The sequence below is a fragment of the Pseudopipra pipra genome, chromosome 3, assembly GCF_036250125.1.
Source record: "Pseudopipra pipra isolate bDixPip1 chromosome 3, bDixPip1.hap1, whole genome shotgun sequence".
In the NCBI taxonomy this organism is placed as follows: Eukaryota; Metazoa; Chordata; class Aves; order Passeriformes; family Pipridae; genus Pseudopipra; species Pseudopipra pipra.
The window spans coordinates 109,611,148-109,634,108 of NC_087551.1; the positions used below are offsets into that span (position 1 = coordinate 109,611,148).

General features: G+C 44.7%; 2 protein-coding genes across 18 annotated transcripts in view; one reads left to right on the forward strand and one right to left on the reverse strand.

The window, feature by feature from the left end:
- The first annotated feature begins 5,152 nt into the window (after nt 1–5,152).
- Nucleotides 5,153–16,970, forward strand: FAM228B (family with sequence similarity 228 member B). Of its 9 annotated transcripts, XR_010429520.1 has the most exons (10): nt 5,153–5,375; nt 6,558–6,656; nt 7,885–7,966; nt 8,677–8,781; nt 9,185–10,353; nt 10,880–10,994; nt 11,367–11,441; nt 12,094–12,291; nt 15,508–15,585; nt 15,991–16,167. XR_010429520.1 is itself a non-coding variant. In XM_064650674.1 (9 exons), exons 4-8 carry the CDS (start codon nt 8,689–8,691, stop codon nt 15,589–15,591), a joined length of 519 nt encoding a protein of 172 aa, XP_064506744.1. In that variant the 5' UTR covers nt 5,153–5,375; nt 6,558–6,656; nt 7,885–7,966; nt 8,677–8,688; the 3' UTR covers nt 15,592; nt 15,991–16,167. The 9 variants fall into 9 exon arrangements, 5 of the variants coding, with proteins under 5 accessions (XP_064506744.1, XP_064506743.1, XP_064506746.1 ...); XR_010429519.1 differs by having other exon boundaries at nt 9,185–10,994; XM_064650674.1 differs by lacking the exons at nt 9,185–10,353; nt 10,880–10,994 and adding an exon at nt 15,176–15,244 and having other exon boundaries at nt 15,508–15,592.
- ITSN2 (intersectin 2) overlaps nt 16,582–22,961 on the reverse strand; it is a 91,184-nt gene continuing 84,804 nt past the window's right edge. For all 9 annotated transcript variants that reach the window (XM_064650661.1, XM_064650659.1, XM_064650667.1 and 6 more), the window contains 8 exons: nt 22,702–22,800; nt 22,377–22,544; nt 21,302–21,514; nt 20,450–20,571; nt 19,816–19,898; nt 19,594–19,677; nt 19,128–19,301; nt 16,582–18,034 (listed from right to left, as the gene is read on the reverse strand). In XM_064650661.1, coding sequence (XP_064506731.1) covers nt 17,877–18,034; nt 19,128–19,301; nt 19,594–19,677; nt 19,816–19,898; nt 20,450–20,571; nt 21,302–21,514; nt 22,377–22,544; nt 22,702–22,800 — 1,101 coding nt within the window. In that variant the 3' untranslated portion in view covers nt 16,582–17,876. The remainder of the gene's footprint in view (nt 18,035–19,127; nt 19,302–19,593; nt 19,678–19,815; nt 19,899–20,449; nt 20,572–21,301; nt 21,515–22,376; nt 22,545–22,701; nt 22,801–22,961) is intronic.

Here is a 22,961-nt window from a genome sequence, read left to right on the forward strand (position 1 = left end):
CCCAAGACAGCTCCCCAAGGGCAGCCTGTACAGCCACTGTTTCAGGGTTATAGTATGGGCACGGCACATTCCATGCCAGAGAATGGACCTACATCCATCTGCTTTACTGGCAGAATCCTTGAACTCAGAGTGCTTAAAAAGGACTCCTTGAAAATGGCGCTTAAATGGCATCTTTCTTCCAAAAATCAAAGATGTGAAATTAGCAATCAACCCTGTGAGTCAGCCAGGCTGTACCCCAGCACTGGGCTCTGGGGCTGAAAGAACAAGTGTGTTTAGTAGAGCACTGTGCTCCCTGCCATTATCACTGCTTTGTGCTCTGCATTCCCAGAGTTTCTACCTCTGCTGTCACTTCCCAGGATGCTCTTGATCTCTTACATTAAAGCCAAAGGTTGATGCACAGACTTGTCTTTCCTTTATGCCAGTGATAGCTGTGTTTTCCACACACTTTGTGCTGACAAGACTGTCACTCAGCAAAGCCTGCAGTCGATTCATTTTCCTTCTGTTCTGTAAAAAGATAGATGTATAAGTGTTCATTCCCCTTCCCCTTTATATGGAAAACCATATTTTTCTTCATGTGGAATTCAGGAATTTCAGCAGAAATAATGCTAGGCCTTACATAAGCAATATAACAAAATAAAAATCACAAAAACAAGAGGGCAGCAGAATTGACCAGCAGGAAAATGGTCATGTTTCTCAGGAAGGCCATAAAAGTCCAGTTATATTTTTATAGGGTAACTATTCCTGAGTTCTGATTTTCCTCATGTTTAATTTACCTCCTACTGAGGAAACAGTCCATGATGAAAACACTAAGAAATGAGATAAAACTTGCTACAAGCAGCAGATCAGAGCAGAAAAAGGGCTTTAGGGGTGGTTTCTGGGCCAAGTTTGACTCAAAACAAAAATTATTTTCTTTTTAAATGGTCAGCAAAAATTCTGTGGGAAAATGACTGAGGGAAAGTTAGAGAAAACTGGGAAAAATTTGGACGCTACAGTTTTATTCATATTCTAACAGAAGGTATAACATTGAGGAAATTTTAGGCTGAAATGCAGTTGTTATGTCCAGCGTGGAATGTGGTTTGCATGCTTGGAATCAAATCTGTGATAGTTCCCCAGGCAACACACTTTGCAGCCTGAAGGACATGCTAAAGAGGGATGAAACAGAGGGTGAGGCGGAGAGAAGACACTTTGGCCAGGCTCTATTGTATCCCTGCAGGAATGGGAACTGGGTGGTACCACATAGCTAACTGATAAATCAAAGAACACCTGTGTGGGAAAATAACCGGGGTAAAATTAAAGAAAACTGGAAAGTTACATTTTAACAGACAAAACTTGTGATCAGCGTGCACATAGTACATGCTGAGGAGGGATGAAAGGGAGGATGGAGTGGACTGGAAAGTTACAGACACAGTTATAAGAGTATGGAAATTATAGTGGGAAATGGGGTTGCTATTCCCTGGATGGAATGCAGTCAGCATGCCTGACTTCCTCCACACAATAGATGCTGAGGGGGGAATGAAACACTGGGTGGAGCACAGGCTCTGTTGAAATCCTTGCAACGGAGGTGGTACATTTAGCTGATAAGCTGCATATCAGCTGTCAGATGAGGGAGATAGGAGAAGATGTGTTGCTGTTGGCAAAATCACTCTCCTCAGATGTAACACTGGCACAAATCTCTATCCCAAAGTTAGCTCAGATGTGATACTGTTGCACACCTCCATCCCAAAGTTAGCTGCCCCCGGGATATGACCATGCCTCACTGAACATGATGTATGACTAAAGTCACTGAAGCTCCACCTAAACCTAAAGAAATATTATAAAAGTAAGTTAGAAATGGGAAGAAATTTATTTTGTGAAAGCAAATATCAGGATTGTTGGCTAAATCAAAATGCAGTAAAAGATCCATTTAGAGTTTTGTGGGAAACAGGAAATTCAGATTTCTGGGGAGAGTTTAAAAAAAAAAGTCACGAAATCTAGCCCTGCAGCCAAGCCATCTGCCCTGAGCAACCCACAAATTTCTGAAATTGGACCATATGTGATCAAAAATATTGGTCAACATCAGATGTTGTTTAACCTGTCATGGTCTCTCGGACAAGTTGAATTGAAGGAAAATAATGTTTCTACAATCCAACCAGTTTGTTCACCATTCCTGAGGACCTCTTACGCAGGATGGCACCATGGCTGCATAAATGAACACTCTTTCCCCAAAAGTGGGCAAAAAGAGATGTGCCTGGCATCTTGGGAACAGGACTGGGAGTTCAAAATAGCATAGACTCTGAGGGATTAATGAACAAACTAGTCATGATAAATAGTGAGATCAACAAATTGAAACACCCTCTGCAATCTTCCCTTTTGGATTTGGGAACAAACCAATAGCTTTTACCCTCAGTAGGAGGGTGAAAAAAACACCAGCTGATCATAGATGCACTTGGTGGACAAATGTTTCTTTGTTTTATCCAAGCTCAGCTGTGGATGCAATCAATGACAGCCACAATTATAAGGGAAGGGGAAGAAGGTATCTTACCCACTGGAATTCTAGAAGTAATTTGGGATGATGTGATTGAGTTTGAAGAAAAATTTCAGTCCTGGTGGTATTTAGTCAGTTTTACCTATGATGCCATCGACAGCACAGCCACAGCTTTTGTGTGAACTGTACACATTGCTCGGGTATATATTATATACCCTACCATTGTGTCAGGGTTAAATCACAACAGATCATACTCTATCCCTGGAGCGTAGGGTATGGGCCCTAGAGGATGGAAATAAATGGCAAACTATTGATGTCATTGTGCAAGAGCAACAAGGAGTCATTTGTGAAAATAACACCATCACAGCTCAAGACATTTGTCTTATAACTGAACAAAGTGTTTGTCATTTTGAGACACATCCTAATGAAAACCCTAAAAATGTTTTCAGTTGTAAATATTGATAATGGAAGTGTGAACTCTTTGGGATTCTTTACTTGTAGATAATGTTACTGTAGCTACAAGTAATGACTCAGATATTTGTATTTGTAAGTCCATTGAAATCATGGGATGATTTTATTTACTCAGCTTCTGTCATATCTTATCAATTGTTATGGTCTAAGTATATGCTGATTCAAGACCTGCTGCCTACCCCTATTGGAGCAAATTTCAACTTGAGCAGAAAGCTACTACAACATGAAGACCTAAACCAATTGCTGAAGCAAGCTCAAGGAAATGGACAAAGGACTCTGATTCCCATCCATCATAATGTGGAGAAAATACATCATATTTCAGAAGCAGTCAAGAAAGATGCAGAACATTGGTGGTGGGATACTCTCTTTGGATGATCACCAGCTGCTACAGGAATTCTCAAGAGAGTGCTTTGCCCTGTTGTTGTTTTATTGACATTAACTCTTTTGCTTTTTGTCTTAGTATTGTATATTAAAGTTTGCATTATTGTGAAGCAATTAGCCTATTGGCTACCCCCACAAACATTAGATAACCCCCGCAATACAAATGCATAAAACACTCTTAAACTCCATTTGGATATTGTGAAGCTTGAGTGACTCCAGTTGCGGGGTGGATTATGTGGGAAAATACAGGGAAAATATCTTGAGTCTAAAGTTACAGTCACATTCTAACAGAAGTTATAACATTAAGGAAATTTTAGGGTGAAACACAGTTGCTTCTTTGAGGAGAGAATGCGGTTGGCAAGCACGGAATCTGTTGCACGGCAGTTCCCCAGGCAACACACCCTGCGGATGCTAAGGGGGAATGACTCGGAGCAGAGTGAAGACACCACGGCCAGGCTCTGTTGTAATACCCACAGGAATGGGAACTGGATGGTACCAGGTGGCTGATAAACCGCAGAGCAGCTGTCAACCAAGTGAGAGAGGAAAAGATGCCTTGTTGCTGAACCAGCAACTCTGGCAAAATCACTCTCCTCAGATGAACCTTGCTCATTATAATCTCATATAATACTGTAATACTGTCACACACCTCCATCCCAAAGTTACCACCCCTCCCTGAGCACGTGGTCTCTATTTTATTAACTATATCTTTAAGAGCAAAATGACAGAATTTTACACCAATCAGGAACAAAAGCACGTGTGACTGGAGTCACTCAAGCTCCATATAAGTGTAAAGAAATAATGTAACAGTGAGTTAAAAGGGGGAGATATTAGGCAAGACTCCATCCTAATTTCTGGGATTGGTCAATGGGCTGAACCTGGCTTCTCCCTTCTAGGGAGGCCTTTTGGGGAAGAACTTTATTCAAAGTGTGCTAACTATTATTTCAAGCTTTCCTTGATGATTAGAGTTTGTGTATTGCTTCAGACTTTTTCTTGGAATCAGTTCAGTGTCAACATCGATCCCTGATTGTCACAATCTTCTGTGATCAGTGTATTTGTTAATAAAGTGTGTTATTCCTTAAACTGTTCTGTGTGAGTCCTTCAAGGGCGCTGGCAGACTGCAGCAGTGGGTAAGACTTGACAAAACTGATAAAATACCAAGAGAGGGCGGGATCCAGCAAGGGGTCTCTCTTTCCAAATTGAAATAAGGGGTTTGGCTCTGACACTTTGCTGGTATCCCTGAAAAGGTTGGTTGACCCACCCTCCGATACAGTTCAAGAGCAGATAAAGTTCAAGAAGCATTTGGACAAGGCTCTCAGGCTCTCAAACACATGGTGTGATTCTTGGGGTGTCCCGTGCAGGGCCAGGGCTGGGCGCTGACAGGCTGCGCGGGCTCGAGGAACTTGTCTTTCCTGGGGCGCTGACAAATCAATAATAATAATAATTTTTTAAAAAATCAAATATAAAGGTTTTGAGGAACTCGCCCTTTTATGTGACACTTGGCTGGTGCGAGATCTCTGCGTCAGCGCAGCGCCGCTGAGATAAAAAACCCTCACATTTCCCTCATCTGGTATCTCTGGCTGCCTTCAGTTTCAAATTTAATGTCTCGGCTAGCACTGCACGGTAATGTGTGAAATCTCGTAATACAATTTAGTGAACTTTGGATAAACCAGTGACCCGGACTTCGGCTCCTCGGCTCGGCTCGGCTGGTCGGGTTCGGCTCGGCCGGGCTGTTCTCGCTTCTGATTGGCTCACTGGCCGCACTCTCGCTCTCTGATTGGTGGGCAGCCCTGCCGGGGGCAGCGCGCGGGCTGGGGTTGCCATGGCAGCGTGGGACGCTGTGCGGCCGCGCGCGGAGGGGCCCGGCCGTGACTGTGCCCGTGTCCGTGCCCACGTCCCGCCTCCGCCCGGGAACAGGGTCCGGGTGCCGGCCCTGCGGCCGGGCTGCCCCATCCCTGTCCCCGAGGGCGGTGCTTCCTCCTCCCGAGAGGCTGTGGGTAACGGGAGAGAGGCTGTTTTTCTCGGCGGAAGGAGACGGAGGGGCTCTATAACAACCGTGAGGGTAGGGGGGCACCGCCATTTTTCCCTCAGTGGGGTTGTGCCGAGCGGGGCGGGTTTGACTCCCACCGCAGCTCCGTCCGGCCGCCCCTGGGGCCGGTGAGGGACCCCGGCACGGCATTGGGGGAGCAGGGCTCTGCTGCCCGCCCTCGCCTGCCCTGCGGTCTGCGGGACCCGCCTCAGGGCCGGGCAGGGTGCGAGTCGGGGGGTTCGGCGTTCTCCTCTCACTGGCCTGGTCCCGATCGCTGCCTCCGAGGTGCAGGGGCCAGGCCGGAACGCTCCGGCCTTGCACATGTTATCTGTTAGCTCCGCATTCACAAGCTGCAGGGTTCAAAGAGCTGCCCTGCTCGCACTAGAGACTGGTTCTCTCACAGAATCAGAGAACAGTTTGAGTTGGAAAGAGACCTTGAGGTTCTTTCAGTTTCAGCCTCCTGCCATGGGCAGGGACACCTTCCACTAGACCAGGTTGCTCCAAGCCACATCCAAACTGGCCTTGAACACTTTCAGGGGTGTGGGACAGTGGAACAAACGTCCTAATATTACAGAACAGCCAACCTGCTCATGGGACTTGGCATTTGCAGGCTGCAACTGCTACATTAACTGCAAATCTTTCTTTTATCCACTCAGATTTTGGAAATGCTTTACTGTATTTCTGTCCAAGCCTGTGGTTAAACCTTTAGTTTTAAGACCTGAAAAACAGCTGCTGTCTCAAGTCAGTGAGCCCTGCCTTTGTTAGTCATGGAGAGCTGGTGTCTCCTAGCAAGACTCCAAACAAAGAAGTAAAAGAAGTAAAAGAAAGGACTCAGTGGCAGCTTGAGTTATGAAGACTGGGGGGAAAAAATCTGCAGTTAGAGTGTTTACCACTTGTGGGTTCCTGAGGGCAGATTGCTGCAGAGGCAGGTTCTCTATGTTTGCTGTGTTTTGTCTCCCCTGGGGTCCCAATTCTCTGTGATGAGATCAAACACCTCCTTTGCTTTGTGCTCAGAGAAAGGCTCAGCCTTTCTTTGTGAGATGGATGGAGTCTTAATACTAGTTACTGAAGATAGAAAAGAGCCTAATGGTTGGGGGTTTTTTTAATTTTACTTGTTTTGTAAAATTAGAAATTAAAATATTAGAATATGTATTTTATTTAATTTGTAATTTAAAATATCAAGATATGTATTTTCTTCGTCTCAAACTTGTCCAGGGATTTACAGCATCCCTACCCCAGAAGAACAAAACTACTTGGAGGGAAAGGATATCTGTCAAAAATAGTGTGACCAAGGAGCCCATGGCACCTGTGCAGGTGAGTGGGATGTCTGGCTCATAGGAAGGTTTGTTGACTTGTCTAATACCAAATCTGTAGCACCCCAGTTCAGCCCAGCTTCAGTCCACTCTGTTTGCCTGTTATTTTGTATCAGAAATTGGGTCAGTGCTAATCAGGGTTTATGTACTGTCATTTATCTGTTTGCTTTAATTGGTTATTGCAGGATGAAGGATAAACTGTGAGAATCCTTCCCCTGCTCCTCAGACACCAGGAGGTTGGATATGCTTTCTTGGAACTCAGTAGACTTGGGCTGTCTGGATAAAAGGGAGATTGTTTTTGGAGCGGGAGGCTTCTCAGAGGGATCACCAGTCTCCATGGCACAGCTCTCTGCAGGGGCCATTGGGGCACATGTAGACAAAAAATGTTCATTTCCACATGGAAAGTGGCAGGACACCTGCTTTCCAAATCCTGTGTCCTAATTATAATTCCGTATTTTCTTCTGTATCTCTTGTCTCCTCTGTACAGAGGGCAGGGAATCACTATAGAGGAAGGACCTGCTGGGCTGCCACACTGCCAAGGCCAATGTGTATTTCTGGGTTTGGAGCCTGACTTACTGGGGCTGAAAAAATTCCGTGGAGAATTGGGATGTTGTGACCTACTCCACTGCAAATTTTTAGTTTTCTTTGTGTCTGATGACAGAATAGAAATCTGGCAGAGTTATGCAGGAGGGAAGGAAAGTCCCTGGTACCATGTGCATTACGTTGTGTTTTCCCCTTAATTTGGCTTTACCTGGCTTACATGGCAGAAATGAGGATTTTTCTTTTATAGAAGCAGTTGGAGGGAAGGACACGAGCTTTCAGATTTGAGGAAGGGAATTTTCAGAACTTGTCTGGGCGAGGCCCTGAGCAATCCTGTCTGTGAGGTTTGCTCTTCTTCAAGCTGGCATGGGACTGGGACTCCTGAGAACCCTCCAACACACACTTTCCTGTGGTTTCTGACTCTTTCAGTCAGAAAAGACAGGAAAGCATTTCTGTGAGGAAGCGGGAATATCCAGGCAAGGATATGTGAAATGAAACAAATAAAGATACAGATTGCAGACTGCACCTTGAACCGATTGTAAGAGATTTGAATCTGCAGTCCAGAGAGGCCAGCTGGGAGTCAGATATTGTCACTGAAGTGCTGGGTTGGACAGAGTAAACTTTTAAATATTGTCTTGTGCAAAAAATATTGTTACCTTCTATGAATATCTGAATATGAGTCTTTGCAGATTCTTTTAACTGGATGTTGCAAAAAATAATTGAAGAACAGAATATATTTTTGTAATTGAAAGATCTGGCTGAAGACTTGAGGTCAGTATCTCTGCAGAAATAAGCTTTTCTTTTGTTCCACTCTTTACCTAAGTAATTTTGTGAATCCATTGTTTCCTGGAAGCAGTGTGTCTCCAGTGAATCTGAAATAAAGATGTTTAAGTGGAGGTTCCTGTAAAAGGCATTTTGCCTCTGTGGTTCTCCTGTCTCTGTTATAAATCGATTCAGACATACTGAGGCACATACAAGAGAGGGGGTGGAATTTTCTGGCTGGAGCTCAGAGTTGGTGCTTCAGCATAAGCTTTGTCTGGTAGAACTGACTTTAAAACCCACTAAAATGCAGCCATCCCCGGGGGGGATGTAGCAGTTACTTGAAAGTGACTTTTATGTGACTGAAAAAGGCACAAAGGAAATAAGTAATAGTCCAGAGGTGGAATTTGATAACTCTGAAATGTTTTCAAAGCTGACAGGCATTCTGGAATGATTTGTGAACCACTGTTCTTTGAAACAAAATGTACTGTCCATTGTTTGTGGAGATGAGGACAGACAGTCCCACCAGAGGCAGCACCTGACTGTAAACCTGATGCTTCATCTCTGTTTTACTTGCTATGACAGGAGAATGCCGATGGCATCAGCAGTTAGAATTCCTTTAGAGATTTGCTTCATCAATTGATAGGAATTGTAAGATAATGAGGTTTTTGCTGTTTATACAATAGTTATGTATGTTTTGGCTGTTTTAATGTTTCTCCCAGATTATTCCAACCATGCACAGTGTGAACAGCTCAGAGACTCCCTGGCTAAAAATAATGACACATCTGAGACCTGTGAAAGAACCTGATCAGCCACGGCCTTGGCAGGTGAGTGACTCCCAATAGTCCTTCAGCTGTAGGTTCTACTGTGAAGAATCACAGGAAACCAGTATCTATAACTGGGATTCCAGAGTATTCGGGTGTAATTGGGCTTCTGTGTTGGAACTGGCCACCTAATGCCACTGAATTCTGGACAGTGTTCTGGTCTGTCTGTCTGTGCCAGGCTGCCGTCCCTGGTATGTGCCTGAATTCATCTGTGAGCCGGCAGGAGCCTTGTGTCTCAGTCTGTCCCTTCTGGGCACACTCAGAAATGGTTATTGCAGTGTATGTTACTTTCTACTGCTCCATCCCAGTTCGTAGCTTGATTGTGGAACCTGGATGAGGGCCTGATCTTTGTAAAGCAGGTTGGTTTTTTATGCAGACCTCGGCCCTTCTTTACCTTTTTATCCAGAGGTTCTCCTCAGCACCAGCAAAGAGTGCCACAGCAAATACTTTTGACTGCAGAAGAAAATTATTGCCAAAGATTGGCTAACACAGAAGGGCTTCTGTTGTGCAAAGATATGAGTGGAGGAATGAAATGGAAGTTATGAAGGGAGGAATGAAAAATAATTATTCACAAAGTTCTGCAAAATCTGAGATGTGTTTGTCATGGAGAAGAACAAAGAACTCTGTAAAAAGCAACCAACTCAATGGGTTTTATCAAACTCTTGCATCCTTTTGAGACAGCTTTATCGAGTTATTTGCAGTTTGGTATGTGGAAAAGTTTCCCATAAAACCTGAAACAAGCTTGTGACTAGTCACGGACTCATGGAACAGCCTCAGCTGGAAGGGACCTTGAAAGATCATCTGGTTCAACCTTTTTTCGGGAAAGAGACACCGGATGAGGTTGTCTAGCACCCTGTCCAATCACATCTTGAAAACCATCAGTGATAGGGACTCCACCACATCCCTGGGGAGGTTGTTCCAGTCAGTGATTGATCTCACTCTAAAAAATTTCTTTCTTATATTGAGATGAAACTTCAGCCAATGCAACTTGTACCTTTTACCCCTTGTCTCCTCCCTGTGGCTTCTGGTGCAGAGAGAACCTCCATCCTCTTTGTAGCTGCTCTGTAAGTACTGTGATGAGGCTCTCCCTGAGCCTGCTCTTTTCCAGGTAGAATAGACTGAATTCCTTCAGTCAAAGGAGAGCTAATTCCTTTGGTTCTTAAGGAGTCTTCAGACAGGGATCATCCTGAAGGAAGACTTTTCACCTACTCACCAGTGTGTGTTGTGAGTACTTTCTTCTGGTGGTTCTCAGCTGGAGTGATGGCTCTGTCTCCCTGCTGCTGTTACGGTGCTGGTTTTAGAAAGGATCTGTGATTATGTGAAATAGATTTGTCAGGTGTAATACAACATACCAGTTGCTTCAAATAGTAGGATGAAAGGGTCTTAAAACGTGCCAGCAATTTAGATTTTCTCTTCTCATTTGTTTTTGGTGGTTTTTTTAATACTACTTGTCCTTTCCTTGCCTGGTCTGATGTATGATGTCCTGCTTATCTCAGGATAATAAACCTGTTGGAGTGTGGAGCTGGTCAGCAAGGTCAAGACAGACGTGACTGGAAACTACACTATTTATTGGAAGTAAGAATCAATATTAAGCACAGGGAGTAGCAGGCTAATTTTCCATTCTGTGCATCAAATGCATTCCTTGAGTCTGTGCTGCCGCTGGCATGGTGGGCTTGTGCAAAAATGCTGTGGCTGTAGCTCAGTTTTTAAACAACAGAAGAAAGTCACAGCAGGGATGACTTTGAATTCGTCTGTGGAAACCACAGGAGGAGGCAGCAGGTCAGACAGGTGAAATGTGAACGTTTCAGCCCTGCCTCTGGCTTAGGCCTGAGTAAAACCAGCTCAGTTGAGGTTTGGGATAACCCTCTGTCATTTGGGGTCAGCCGTGTCCCTTCCCAGCTCCTTGTGACCCCCCCAGCTTGCTCACTGGTGGGGTGGGGAGAGAAGCTGAGAAAACCTTGGCTTAGTGTAAACACTACTTAGCAACAATTAAAACATCAACATTACTCTCATGCTAAATTCAAAACACAGCACTGTACCAGCTACTAGAAAGAAAATTAACTCTATCCCAGCCAAAACTTGGACAACTTGTTGCTTGTAGAAGCTGCTGATGGACTCGTGAAGACAAGGTCTCTCTGGTTAACCCAGAGAGTTGGTGCAGCCTGATCACAGGGGAGGTACCCCCCTCATCTTCCCTGCAGGAATTCCATCCCCAAGTGATACATGGATTTGGTCTGTATTGCTTGTGCTCCTTGGCTGCAGTGCAGGAGTTGAGTTTATGAGACACGTGTTTGGCACAGGTGAGCAACAGTGGCAAGGAACAAGTGGTGTGTGGTCATGGTGGGGAGCAGCCAAGGAAATGTATGGTCTTAACATGTACATTCCTGTTCCCATTCCAGTTCTTCCAACACTCATCTGTTGCTACTTATCCCCACTGTTCCGAGCAAGTCTCACAAGGATTTGCCAGCTGGGTTATGGTATAATGTGCCTTTAATCACAACACCAGTGATTATTTTGAATTCAAAGTAAATCTGACTCCTAGTCTGAGTCCTGCTTTTACTTCATGTGGGTTTTTAATGTTCTGTTAGGTAACACCTGACCAAAGCCGAGACATCATTGCTTCTGTTCAGTGCATCTTGGACAGAGAAAATTGTTTTGTGAGGGTAAGAAGTGGTACCTCTTCTTATTTGTTGTGTGCTTTCCTGCATGTCAATGTGTTCTAGTTTCTGGTCAGTGATTTGTGAGAAAATGTTAATTGTCTGTATTCTTGAAAAACTGATTTAGAAGTATGAGTTTGTGGCCTCTCCTCTGGATATGACTGAAGTAGTAACCCTAAATGTGAATCATAGGTAACTTACCTGCCTGTTTGTACCTAATATTTGCTCTGTGGGTGTGGTTAGTTGGTCAGTGGGGCTGTGAGCAAAGGGCAGCAGGGCTGATCTGATCTGATTTGATCTGATCTAGCAGATTGCCAGTGCTGCAGGGAGAGGGTCCCTCTCCTGCTGCCTGTCTTGCACAGTCTGCTGCTTATCAGCCCCCTGTTCTGCAGTGATTTCAGCTCAATAACCTGATGGGAAAAAGTGAGTAATTTTCTGCCAGTCTTGCACCACAGTTTCAAAAGTTAAGGGTCTGAATGCCAGAGCTCTTGCAAGTGAGAGGTTGGAAATGAGTGGTGGGAAGTGGAGAGAGGGAGGAGCACAAAGAAGGGCTGGAAAACAGCGCCCTTGGAGCAGAGACCAGTCAGCCTTCACCTGTGAAACCTTTAATGTGCTTGGCCAATAATTTGTATGGTTGTATTTTGCATTTCTTACTTAGGAGGTGGACAGATACCTGAGGCACAATGATTTCCTAAGTCTGAGAAAGAAGGAGATTGTGTACAAAGAATGGCTTAAGGATGTTTTAGAGCCAGTGCTGCAGAAAATTGAGGACGAAATGGGCAGCCAGTCAATCGAAGAAATGCAGAAAAGGAAACAAGAACAATTGTCTCAATATTTAAACTACTGTAACAAGAAGGTATCAAGAAGTAAATTTCTGTCATGGAGAGGGTTGCATAGGGGGGGCTTTGGACAAGATCAGTGGTTTAGCTGCTATTTGCTGTCCATTGAGTAGCCTGGAATTCAGATGCACCTTACCTGTAACTTACCTTTCTTTCCCAAGGACTTCTGCAACGGTGACATATGATGTTAGAGCTGTTTAAGTTCACCATCAGATACAAACAATAGCCTTGCTTAGGTCTAAATATGATGAGACACCATATTGATGTGTATTTCCATCTGTGAGCTGGATCATGTAGTGGGAAAAACTGAGCTCTGTCAGCTGAAGTCAAAGGCTGACTGAGCAGGGAGTGGACTGCACTCTCATGTCTCAGAAGTTAAGCTACATCACTACTGCAGTATGTTGGCAGAGCACAAATGAAATGATTTTGTGGCCTTGGATGCTACTGATCAAGCTTCATAAAAGAAAAAAATGTGGGAACAGGGAGATACAAACAATTTTCTTGAAGTCTGTATACAGGCAATAAACCCAACTTTTTGTAGTTCCATGGGTTTCAGTACTCAGAAAAAGTGCAGTCACTGTAGGAAATACTTGTTGGTTTTCTTCATTTTGCTCTGAATTTCACACCACTGTCGAGTATCAAATCCCACAACTCAATTTTCTGCATCTCAGGAATGGAAATGTAGAGCAGTAAGAGCAGTTACATAAAAATGATAATATTTTATTGGGGGCAGGAATTTGTTGTCAGTGGAAACCACTGCACAGTGGAGTCGTGAGACTGTAAACAACCTTCTCAGCCAGAAATGAAAATGTCATGGGAGCTGTGTTGTTTTAACGAGAGCAAATGATTTCTTTTTCAAAGGCCTGATGTGACAGACCCATGCATTTAAACTGCATGGAACAACAAAGACCTGAACCAGTCTTACTGCTGATGTCCTAGGATTTAGGATATGTTGGGTGTACTGTACATATCTGGGTCTGCATCAGTCCACTTCCAAGCTTCTGTGTCAGGTCAGGAATTTGCTGGGTGTCCTCCAAAAGCACTGGCTGATGTGCTGGGATCTGTCCTCCTGGAAGGGAAGCACCAGTACGAGCGATCAGCCTCCACCTTTTCCCCTTGCTCTGTGGTGTCTGCTCTATCATCAGCATGTCTGCAGAGCAGGTTGAAGCCCTTCGGAGTTACAGGACAACTCACTGGCATAAGTTTGCATTGACCGTGGCAGCACATGATACATTTTGCAGAACTTGAAACATTTCTGTAGATTGGTTAATATACTGACTTCTGGCTATGTATTTTCCCCTCACTCCCTTCTTTTTGTCCATTTGCTCTCTTCCCTGCTATTAGGCTTCTCCTCCTGTTTCCCAGATCTCCTGACCTTCCCATGCCTGTGATTGGTCCATTCCTTCTTTCCGTGTCTATTATTCTTCCTCCAGTCTCTCCTCTTGCTCTCTTTCTCTCTCCAGTCAACTCTTTTACTCCATCCATAAATTCATTTTGCCCCTCTTTCTTCTGTCACGCTCCCCACTGCTGTGTCTTCATCTTCTTGTTGCTTCTGATAATTCCTCCAAGTTCTTCACTGCCCTTTGCTTTCCAAAGGTTTTTCCCTTTTTCTCCATTCTCCTCCTCTCCTCACTCTTTTTCCAAATCCCTCCATCTCAGTCTTTGTCAGCTCACTCATCTGCCTTTTTCACACCATCTGACCTCTCCTCCTTTATCTCCCTTCCTTGACTCCCTGTTCTTCCAAGGACCTGCTCATATGTGGGGTTTTTTGCCTCAAATCTGCCTCCTTTTCACTGCCTTTCTCACTCCTCCTCCCCTCCAGTCCTGTGGCCATGGACTGCAGGTGCCTAACGAGATGGTTGGTCAGAGTGAAGATGGCAGTGTGACAGTGCAGCCTGCAAGGAGAGGGGATTCCCCTGCCTGGGTTGCTGCTGTGTTAGCCACAACTCAGCTTCTGGTAGTCCAGGCTATTGTAGGCATTGTGTGCTGCAGAGAAAGAGACCCCCCTGACTCATTTTGAAGAGCTTTCACTCTGCTTTATTCCAAGGGCTGTGTGAGGGGTAATGCATCGACCACGTGAAGGGATCAGACCTGGGAGTGCAGCAAAGCACCTCCGTGATCCACTGAGGTCTCAGCAGACCCTGTGATATGTGATAATAAACCAAGGGGTGGCACTAAAACTCTGCAAATTGAGCTCTATTAGGGCTTGAAGCTTTCCAGGGACAGAAACTTTCCAGAGTGTGGCTGCTGCTTGTTGTGTGGGGAATTGCCAGATCCTGAGGAACAGAGGCTCCTGCAGAGGCAGCATTCACACTCAGTAGTAGAGAAGCCCCACGGTGCTTCCCGAGTGTCTGAGAACAGCACAGGCCCTTAGGGCCTGGCTTACTTCCCTGTGAGCTGCTTCAGCACAGTGACCTCTTAAATCTACTGTAGATCCCACTTTTTTTTTTGGTTGGACTTGTCTTGCAGAGCTCCTGAGCTGTTCAGGCTAAAGTGTGGTTTTTTCCAAGTCTTGAAATCACATCCACAGATTTCCATGAAGAACTGTGTAGGGCCGAGATCTAGGAGGCCGTGGGCTGAATGCTCCCTTCCTTCCTGGGATCCCTGGAGAACCACACACACAAGAAAGATTAAAAAGTTCATTTCCAAGGTTTTGTAAGAAAGAATATTAGGGAGGACTATTTTATGTGCTTGTTATAGGGAACTTGAACTGCAGAACATATTGATTGTTGCAGGCAGTTTTTGATGAGAGGGAGCTGTGACCTGGACCATGAGGTGTGGCTCAGGTCTTTACTCTTATGTCTAGATGGAAAAGCCAGCTCTTGAACCCAGACCAGTGACCTGCCTAGGGCTGTGCCTGCTGAGGGCTTACCCACTCCTTTCTTTTTTTCTTTTCAATAGCTGTTTCCTTCTCTGTCAAAACATTTTCCCTTGACTGAAATTTCCACTGTCTTGACTGCCCTAGTTAAGGTTAGCATCTTAGCCTGAAATTATTTCTGAATGCTCCATGAAATCATGTATTATGTAGTTATGCCTATGATAAATTAAAATGGATAGAGGAATTTTCCTGTTACACTTCAGTCACCTTATTTCTGAGGTGCAGTGTATGAAAATTTGGGAGTCCTTTTCTCCACCATGTCTGTCACAGGCTGTGTCCCACCCAGGCTGGCTGCTCTCACCATTGTATCACCTAAGGCTTCTGAGACCTGACCCAGTACCTGCTTCTCCCACAGGGCTACGTGTTTTTGGACTATTTTGACCCATCAGAGTATGATCCATTCTCCCAGAAGACGTGCACAGACTGCTGGAAGGTGTGAGGTTTGGAGTTCCCCTTTGACCAGCAGGCAGTTCATAGTTAGGAGGCAGAGCATGTTACTGATGTGCTGCTGTAGGGAAACACATTCTAGTTTTATTACCTGAACAAATATGGGTCCCAGCTCCTAGTGCATTTAAGCCAAAGAGTATTTGAACATGGTTTTCAGCAGGAATGTGGTTTGGATCCATACTAAGCCCAGATTTGGAGGCACAGTAGGCAATGGCAGGGGGGAGGTTTGTTTTCCTCATTTTAAATCCACTGCGGCAGCACAGGGAGTGTGTTCTGTCTAAGGAGGGTTGGAGAGTTCCCAGGCAAGCTGTGTGTGTGCTCTGTAGAAGGACTCTGGCAGCTCAGCTGATCTTTACAGGAGCATAGCAATAGTTTTTACTTCTGTTTAAAGAATGAAAGTCATCAATCACCACAATGACAGCGAGAGCCAATGATGTCACCTGTCCCCCAGCTGACCAGAGCAGCAAGCACAGCCATCAGAAGGTACCCTTTAGGTTACATCTCCTGCCAAAGCAAGTGGTAACAGGCCAGGTCTTCTGGCAAGCTGCAATAAACTTACTGTCTTGAACATGGTTGTGAAATGTTGTTACTCAGCAGCCAAAGAAATGTCTGGGATGCTGCTTCTGTTGTTGCCAGCTCCAGTTCATGCTCTACAAGCCAAAATCTGCTGTTTTAGGAGATTTAACTTAGGCTCAGCTCAACAAAAACAGTGCTGGTGTTCTCTCCTGAACACAGTGTACAAGCAGTAAATCAAACTTTTAACATACATATTAGGTGTTCTGAGAAAGCAGGAAATAAGTAGGGGAGGGGAGATGGGAAGTGCTTTTTAGAGAGTCTGTGCTGAGCAGCAGCTGAGCCAGTGCCCCACAAACCAGTCTCTCTCCCGTTCCAGTGTGGTCCCATCTCCCCCCTGGTCTGGTCTCAAAGCCTGGAAACAGAATTTCCTCTATTCTCCAAACTCTCACTGTACAGACACAATCTCTCAAGAGTTGCCAAGATTGAGTTTTATTTAGGATTAGAAATACTGAACCACAGAAAACTGTTAAAAGTAACAGAGGTTGACTCAGTAAGGAGGGTGCACAGATGGTGACTGCATGGGAAACTGCCAGACTTCAGGAGGAATTGCTGCACCCGTGGAAAGGGCTGCTCAGAACTGCACGCTGTGCTTCCCCAACAAGGCAGTTTAAGGAGGCAGTAAAATGGTTACAATGTATCAAACATTCTATAAACAAACTTTTTTTTTTAACCATCCCTGATTTGGTGCCAAGAGAAAGCTTTTGCTTTCAACCAGCTCTTTTTACGGGTTTGTGTTGGGGTGTAGTTCCCCCCAAGCAAACCTTTTAAACTTGTAATAAACGTTTCTTGAACGAATCCTGTAAGTTTTTCTCATTATATCACATTCCCCTGTACAATAAAATATACTTTTTAAAAATCAATAAACATCTGTAGACAAATTACATTAATAAACTTATATTTTACTCTCTATATACATGTTGGCAATGTCAAAGCTTCAAGATTCACATGGAGGTCTGCAAGACCAAGGAAATGTACACAAATAACTTATATTTAGGAAAAAAAACCCAAAAGCTGAAGAGTATTTTGCCACATTATTGTGGGTCACAGTATTTAAAATATTTTTTCTAGTTATTCTTCACAACAACATTGTCTTAGCAGAGAATGATGAATCAAACTGAAGCAGAAATTAAAATCAAGTAGCAGTTACTGATTCCAGTGCAGAACTAAGTCAAGTAAAGAACTACACTTGATTCTTAAAGAATATACAATATATTGGAGACTTCTCCAGTACTAAGGCTTCTTCAGCATTTTACCTTTAAAACCATCATCCTGAGACGGGAAGATTCCAGTGGATATCACTTTTAGGATTTCAAATGGAATGATTCCAGTGTTGAGCTTAAACCATTCCTCAGTCTGTCTGTCAGACCAAGTGGTAAAATATACAAACATCTTGGTGCCACATTTCTACTTAATACTTTTTATGGCCCTGAAAATGGAAACATTGGCATCCAAACCCAAGATATTCCAACATAATAAAAAGGCACTGAGCTATAGTACTGTATATACAGTAACATTTGTGTTTGCATAGATCAGCAACAACTGGGAACACTGCAAGGAACTAAGCACAAGCAGGAACTAAGAGGAAACACAGAGGCAGCAGGAACTCTTGCTTAATAACCAGCATGGGGCAAGGAATCTTTTGCCAAAAGATATTCAGTCTGTCAGCTTCAGTTGTCCTTCATAAATTAAAAAAAGTTGTTCTTAGAAGAGTGCTTTCTGATCAAAGAGCTGCAGGTCAAAGCGCACCCAGACTTCTCCAGTTGGAACTTCATGCAGCAGTAAGTGTTTAGTCATGGGGCCTTTGCTCTCTTGTTCTGTTCGGATTTTTGCCACTGGGACTTCAGTGCGACCCAAAAAGTCTGTTGGGCAAGTGAGTAAGACATTTCATTAGGCAAGGACAGCTTAGCAAACCTGAGTCAGGTTAAGCAGCAATGCTGCATAGTAGGTGTTCAGTTCCAGAGCACTGCTCCCAGGTTTCCTGTTTGACTGGCCCTCAGCCCTGTGTAAACCAGCCAGCAGTGACAAAAAAGGGTCTTTTTAGAAGACAAAAATGCTATGGATTTAGGATGGACAACATGCCTTTATTGTCATGTTTGAGCTTAGGGCTTTAAAAACACTCAGAAAATACCCTTTCAGAAACACAATTTCAAATGTTCTCCACTTTTAGAGCTGGCAGGTCAGAGTTAGGTGATAGAACCTGTTTACAAATCAGCTGAGATGCCACAAGGACAATAAAAAAAATCAACTGTTTTGGCTCAGCCAACTTTTATTAAGCTTATATATCATTCTTCTCTCAAGAACAATGACCTTGAACAATTACTACCACTAGTAGGTTTATAGTTCTATTCAGAAATCATATACCTTCTTTGTGGCCATTTCTTATACAACATCTTTGTGTGTGTCTGTGCATTAAAAGGCTCACCGTGGACTGAAAAACCAACAGACTCTGCTGTCCGGCTGGGAGAAGCAGCCAAAGTCATGTTACCTCACAGGAGAAAAGACTGAGCTACAGTTACACACATGGCACCTCAGGTCAAGGTGTTCCTAGCAAATCTGCAATAATCAACCACATGTCAGCCCTGAAAGAGCATTTAAGCTTTTAGGGAGTACCTGACAGCCAAAACCATGTTGTTTCCAAGCAAAACAAGAAAGCTTATCAAGCTGTTGCTGTGCAGATACAACCTGGCACCTTATTTTTGGGCACCTACAGTGAGAGAGTAAAACTTCTGCTTTCAAATTCTCTGTCTGCCCAGTCTGACCAAAAAAAAAAAAAATACCGTGACTGACATAAAAGCCAGAGTGGAATCAAATCTGACTGCCTGGAGCTGCTGGCTCTGGAAGGCTACTGAACCTCCTGTGTCCTGAGGCACTGCTTTCACACAACACTTCCCAGGCAGCAGTCAGACCCATAGGCTCTCAGAACTGCTGCTTTTCCTAAATGTCCACACTTACCATCGGGTGAGAACTGATCCCTGTCAAACATGGTGATACACAGGACATCCTGATACAGGTCCTTGATGAAGAACTGGCAGTTGAAGTTCCACTTGGGGTTCAGGGTGTCCTGCATGGTTCTGGTAGTGTAGCTCTGCGAGCCCATGCTGATCTCACAGTACGGGTTGCTCTTCCCTAAACACAGAACAGGGAGTGAAAATCCCCTGCAGTGCAGAAACCTCCCCTCCATCTGGAGCCTTCCTGGACACACATCGATGCTGCTGCCCAGATGTGGATCAGGCAATCCCTATATCCCACAGCAGCACAGAGCTGGTTCCTCACTTGTTCCTCTGAAGCTAAAGAATGGCTAATTCATACAGAAACTGTAGCTGAACCACAGTGTTTCCCAAATCACCAAATTCCTCTCAGCAAGCCTTTCCAAATGTTACAGGAATAAAAGTGATCTGAGACTGTTTCCCTCACTTACCATTGGGCTTACAGGCCTTTAGTTCTGTTGCTTCAATCACGTGCACCATCAAACGTCCTATTCCTGAGGTTTTCTGCGAGCGAGCTGGGAACAGAGAGGTCAGAAATAAATGGATCGGTTGGAACTGTAAAAACTGGCAATAGATCTGAAGAGGGAGATCCTGCACAGACACTGTGGCATCCTCCAGGTGGATGAGAGGGAAATACAGAACTCTGTAGGTACCTTGATAAGCCTTTTCACGTTTCTTCTTCTCTGTTTCGATGTACTGCTCTGACGCCGCTTTGATTTTCTGGACCCAGGCAGTACTGCAAAGAGCAATCCCTACAGTCAGGGTCATCCCACAGGCAGGGAAGTCTTCAGCATCAGTGACTCTGCCCCAATCTCTTTGGCCATTCCATCCCCCCCGGGTTTCAGAGGCATCACAAATCAAGTTAGGTCATGGACTAAAGTGATGGAGGTTTTGGATTTAATCTTAATGCCACATTCCAAATCAGACTAAATAAACACAAAGTGGAGCTGCTGTTCTATTAAAGACTGCTGGGTCACATTAAAAACTGACTAGGACTGGGGAAGAATCCTATGGGATGCTGGACTTTGCAGCCCTAAACTATTCTTGTATACAACAATAACATCAAGGAGCAGCAGATGTGGCTGGATTCCACTGCAAGAGCTGCTGCACAAGCAGAACAAAATCAGAGAAAACCTGTCATTCAAATGAGAGTCAAGTGGGTTTATTTTCTGACCAAGGGACTAAACCCTATTCTTGAGCTGAGAGCCCCCCATGTCTGCTCACTTGAGACGGCCCTGCAGCCTCGATCTGCAAGTTTAGGCTCAGATCTGCACTGTCGCTACTCACCGCTCGTTGATGTTGTCAGTTTTAAGTGTGTAAACTCTGTCGATGTGTGATATGTGGAAAACTGGCTCATCGCTTGACGGGTCTGTGGGCAGTTTCACAAGGACTTCATTAAGGAAAACCGGCTGAAAGAAGAGCAAATGTCACTGCAGCATCACCCTGTGACAATGAGCTGAAAGTTTACAAGGATGTTTAAATACATTGTTTTACTGTAGGGAAAACTAAAGTCATAGGACATAGGACAAACAATGAGATCATCGTGTAAAGGATGTGAGAAAGGGCTGAGAGAAAAACTACTCTGGCAATACACCCCATTCTTGTCTTCCTAGATGGAGAGCTTTGTGAAAGGGGCATGTCTGTGTAAGCAGAGCTGCAGTGTGAAGCTTGGAAGTCCCTGGAATCTCTCAGGCTTCCTATGGGAAAGCAACCCCGATACTTAAACTTATCTCCCCAACTTCAGAGTCTTGAGAACATGCACTGTGTTGACAGAGTGACTAAAATTTTGCACCCTTTACTGTTTTCTGAAGAAGGACAGGAAATTTCTTGTGGATGCAACTTGTGCAAACTCAAGTCAAGGCTCCTGCTTCTGAACATCCCACTGAGCTGCTCAGGCATGATGCTACTTCTGCCCTTTCCTCCCCAAAGTGGATGGAAGTGTTTGTTAAACCAATACACAAAAGCCTGTCCTTTTCCAGGATCCAAGCCAACGGCAGTTGTGCAAGTTGTCTGCCAGGACATGCCTGTATGACAGCAAAAGGGGCCAGGCAGCTAATCCCAGCAGAACAGCAGCATTCCTCATCAGAAGCCAGGATCCACTGCTACTAACATGACCATGAAACACCTTGGTTCACTCACCATTTTGTACATTTTGAACTGGGAGTTGGATTTGGGGCTGAACAGTTTATCGGAGCCAGAAGACACAAACTGTTTAACCATGTAGGTGAGCAGGAGGAAGTCATTGAAAAGGAATCCGTACAGCTCCTTACTGCTCTTGGCCTTGTACAGCTTCCCACTGTGCAGGAGCTTCCGTGGTCCCAGGCAGTTTGTGAGGGAGTTGAACACAGGTTGCTAGGAGAGACAAAACTCATTAGCACCAGCAACTTCATGCAGAGATCAGCTCCTGCTCCTCTTCACCGTGGAGATTGTTCAAGTTGCTCAAAACGCCCTTCTGTTTTGTTTAACGAATTCAGTTGCAAATTAAGAGAAAGGAAACTACTCTGTGACCAGCCATGGTAACAGCACAACTCCCAACTCAGAGTAGATTTAAGCTTTTACCAAAACACACACGGGGTTCTGACTGGATGCGGGCATTTACTGCACAGCCACTCCTCTGTTGTCCAGAAGCTGTGTTTAGAAAGAGCTGCACAGTCTGCAGTCAGGCCACCTCTTACAGGTGCATGAAGAGGTGATGGAACCAGGACAGACCTTCTGGGCCTGTCAAGCCTTGGTTCCTTAGGCAGCCAGTGGAGAACTGTCACACCTCATTTTGAAGGCTGTCCTGAAAGGTACAGGAGCCTGAACTCCACACATCTTTGAGGATCTGGCACTGAGGGCTTCTGTGCCCTTCCTGCATGAAGGAAAACCTTGGGAAGCACAGACTAAGTGAAATCCCACATAGTAACACCTGACTTAGCCCAGCGGCCACAGGAACAGAACTTCATAGGGAAGAGTTATTTCTGTCTGTTTAACAATTTAAATGGTATCGGTTTTTAAGCTTATAAATCAAGATTTCTCCACCACCAAAATCATGCAAAAATGAGGGTTCATCACACTATGGCTCTAAGTAGAATTCAATAAAAGCTTCTCTGCCAAGAGCTCAGTGGTGGATCACACTCCAATAAGGGATGTGAGCAGGGACTCCCTTTCCCCCTCCAGCCTTTCTGAAATTACTCTGAGAAGACTCTTCCATGCAGGGTGTCAATGCAGCTACCTCAGCAAGGCCTTCGCACTGGACGTGGGACTGTATCCATTCCAGCCTGTCCGAGTTCTCCTTCTCCCGCACCCCTTCGTTCACCTGGGAGCACAGCTCCTCCGCACGCTCCAGGGCCAGCCTCAGGGTGCTGTGATCCGGGTGGCTTTCTGGAGTGTTCTCTAGAATCTGGTGTGGATCACAGAGGGGAGAAAAGATAAAATCAGTGTTAAGCACTGGTACTGCTCAGAGAAATCCCCATAAATGGTCAAGGCTTTATCTTTGCTTTTGCTATTGAGATCAGACTCAAGGCATTCACCTACAGAACCTCACTTGGGGTACTCACACTCTTTATGAGCAGAGGGTAGCGTGTAATCCTTTGCATTGGTTTCAGGAGGAAACTGGAGAGGGGCATTCCTTTGCAGCGAGGGTCCAACGCAAGTTTCTGTGGTGCAGTAGAGATTTAACATTGCATTACTCATCAGGAAACAGTTGCCTCACTGGCACTGAATACTGAAAACTCTCTGATCAGATTCATTTTTCCAGGCATTCCAAGAGATCTTAGATTTTTCCAGTAAGCAAACAATACTTGTTTCCAGAACAAAC

What these genes read in the sequence shown, in the direction of transcription:
- FAM228B (XM_064650673.1), top strand. Translation starts at nt 8,689, where the DNA reads ATGCACAGTGTGAACAGCTCAGAGACTCCCTGGCTAAAAATAATGACA. An exon ending in GAGAAAATTGTTTTGTGAGG is followed by an intron (nt 11,442 to 12,093) that starts GTAAGAAGTGGT and finishes TTTCTTACTTAG; the next exon opens with GAGGTGGACAGATACCTGAG. An exon ending in TCTTGACTGCCCTAGTTAAG is followed by an intron (nt 15,245 to 15,507) that starts GTTAGCATCTTA and finishes CTTCTCCCACAG; the next exon opens with GGCTACGTGTTTTTGGACTA.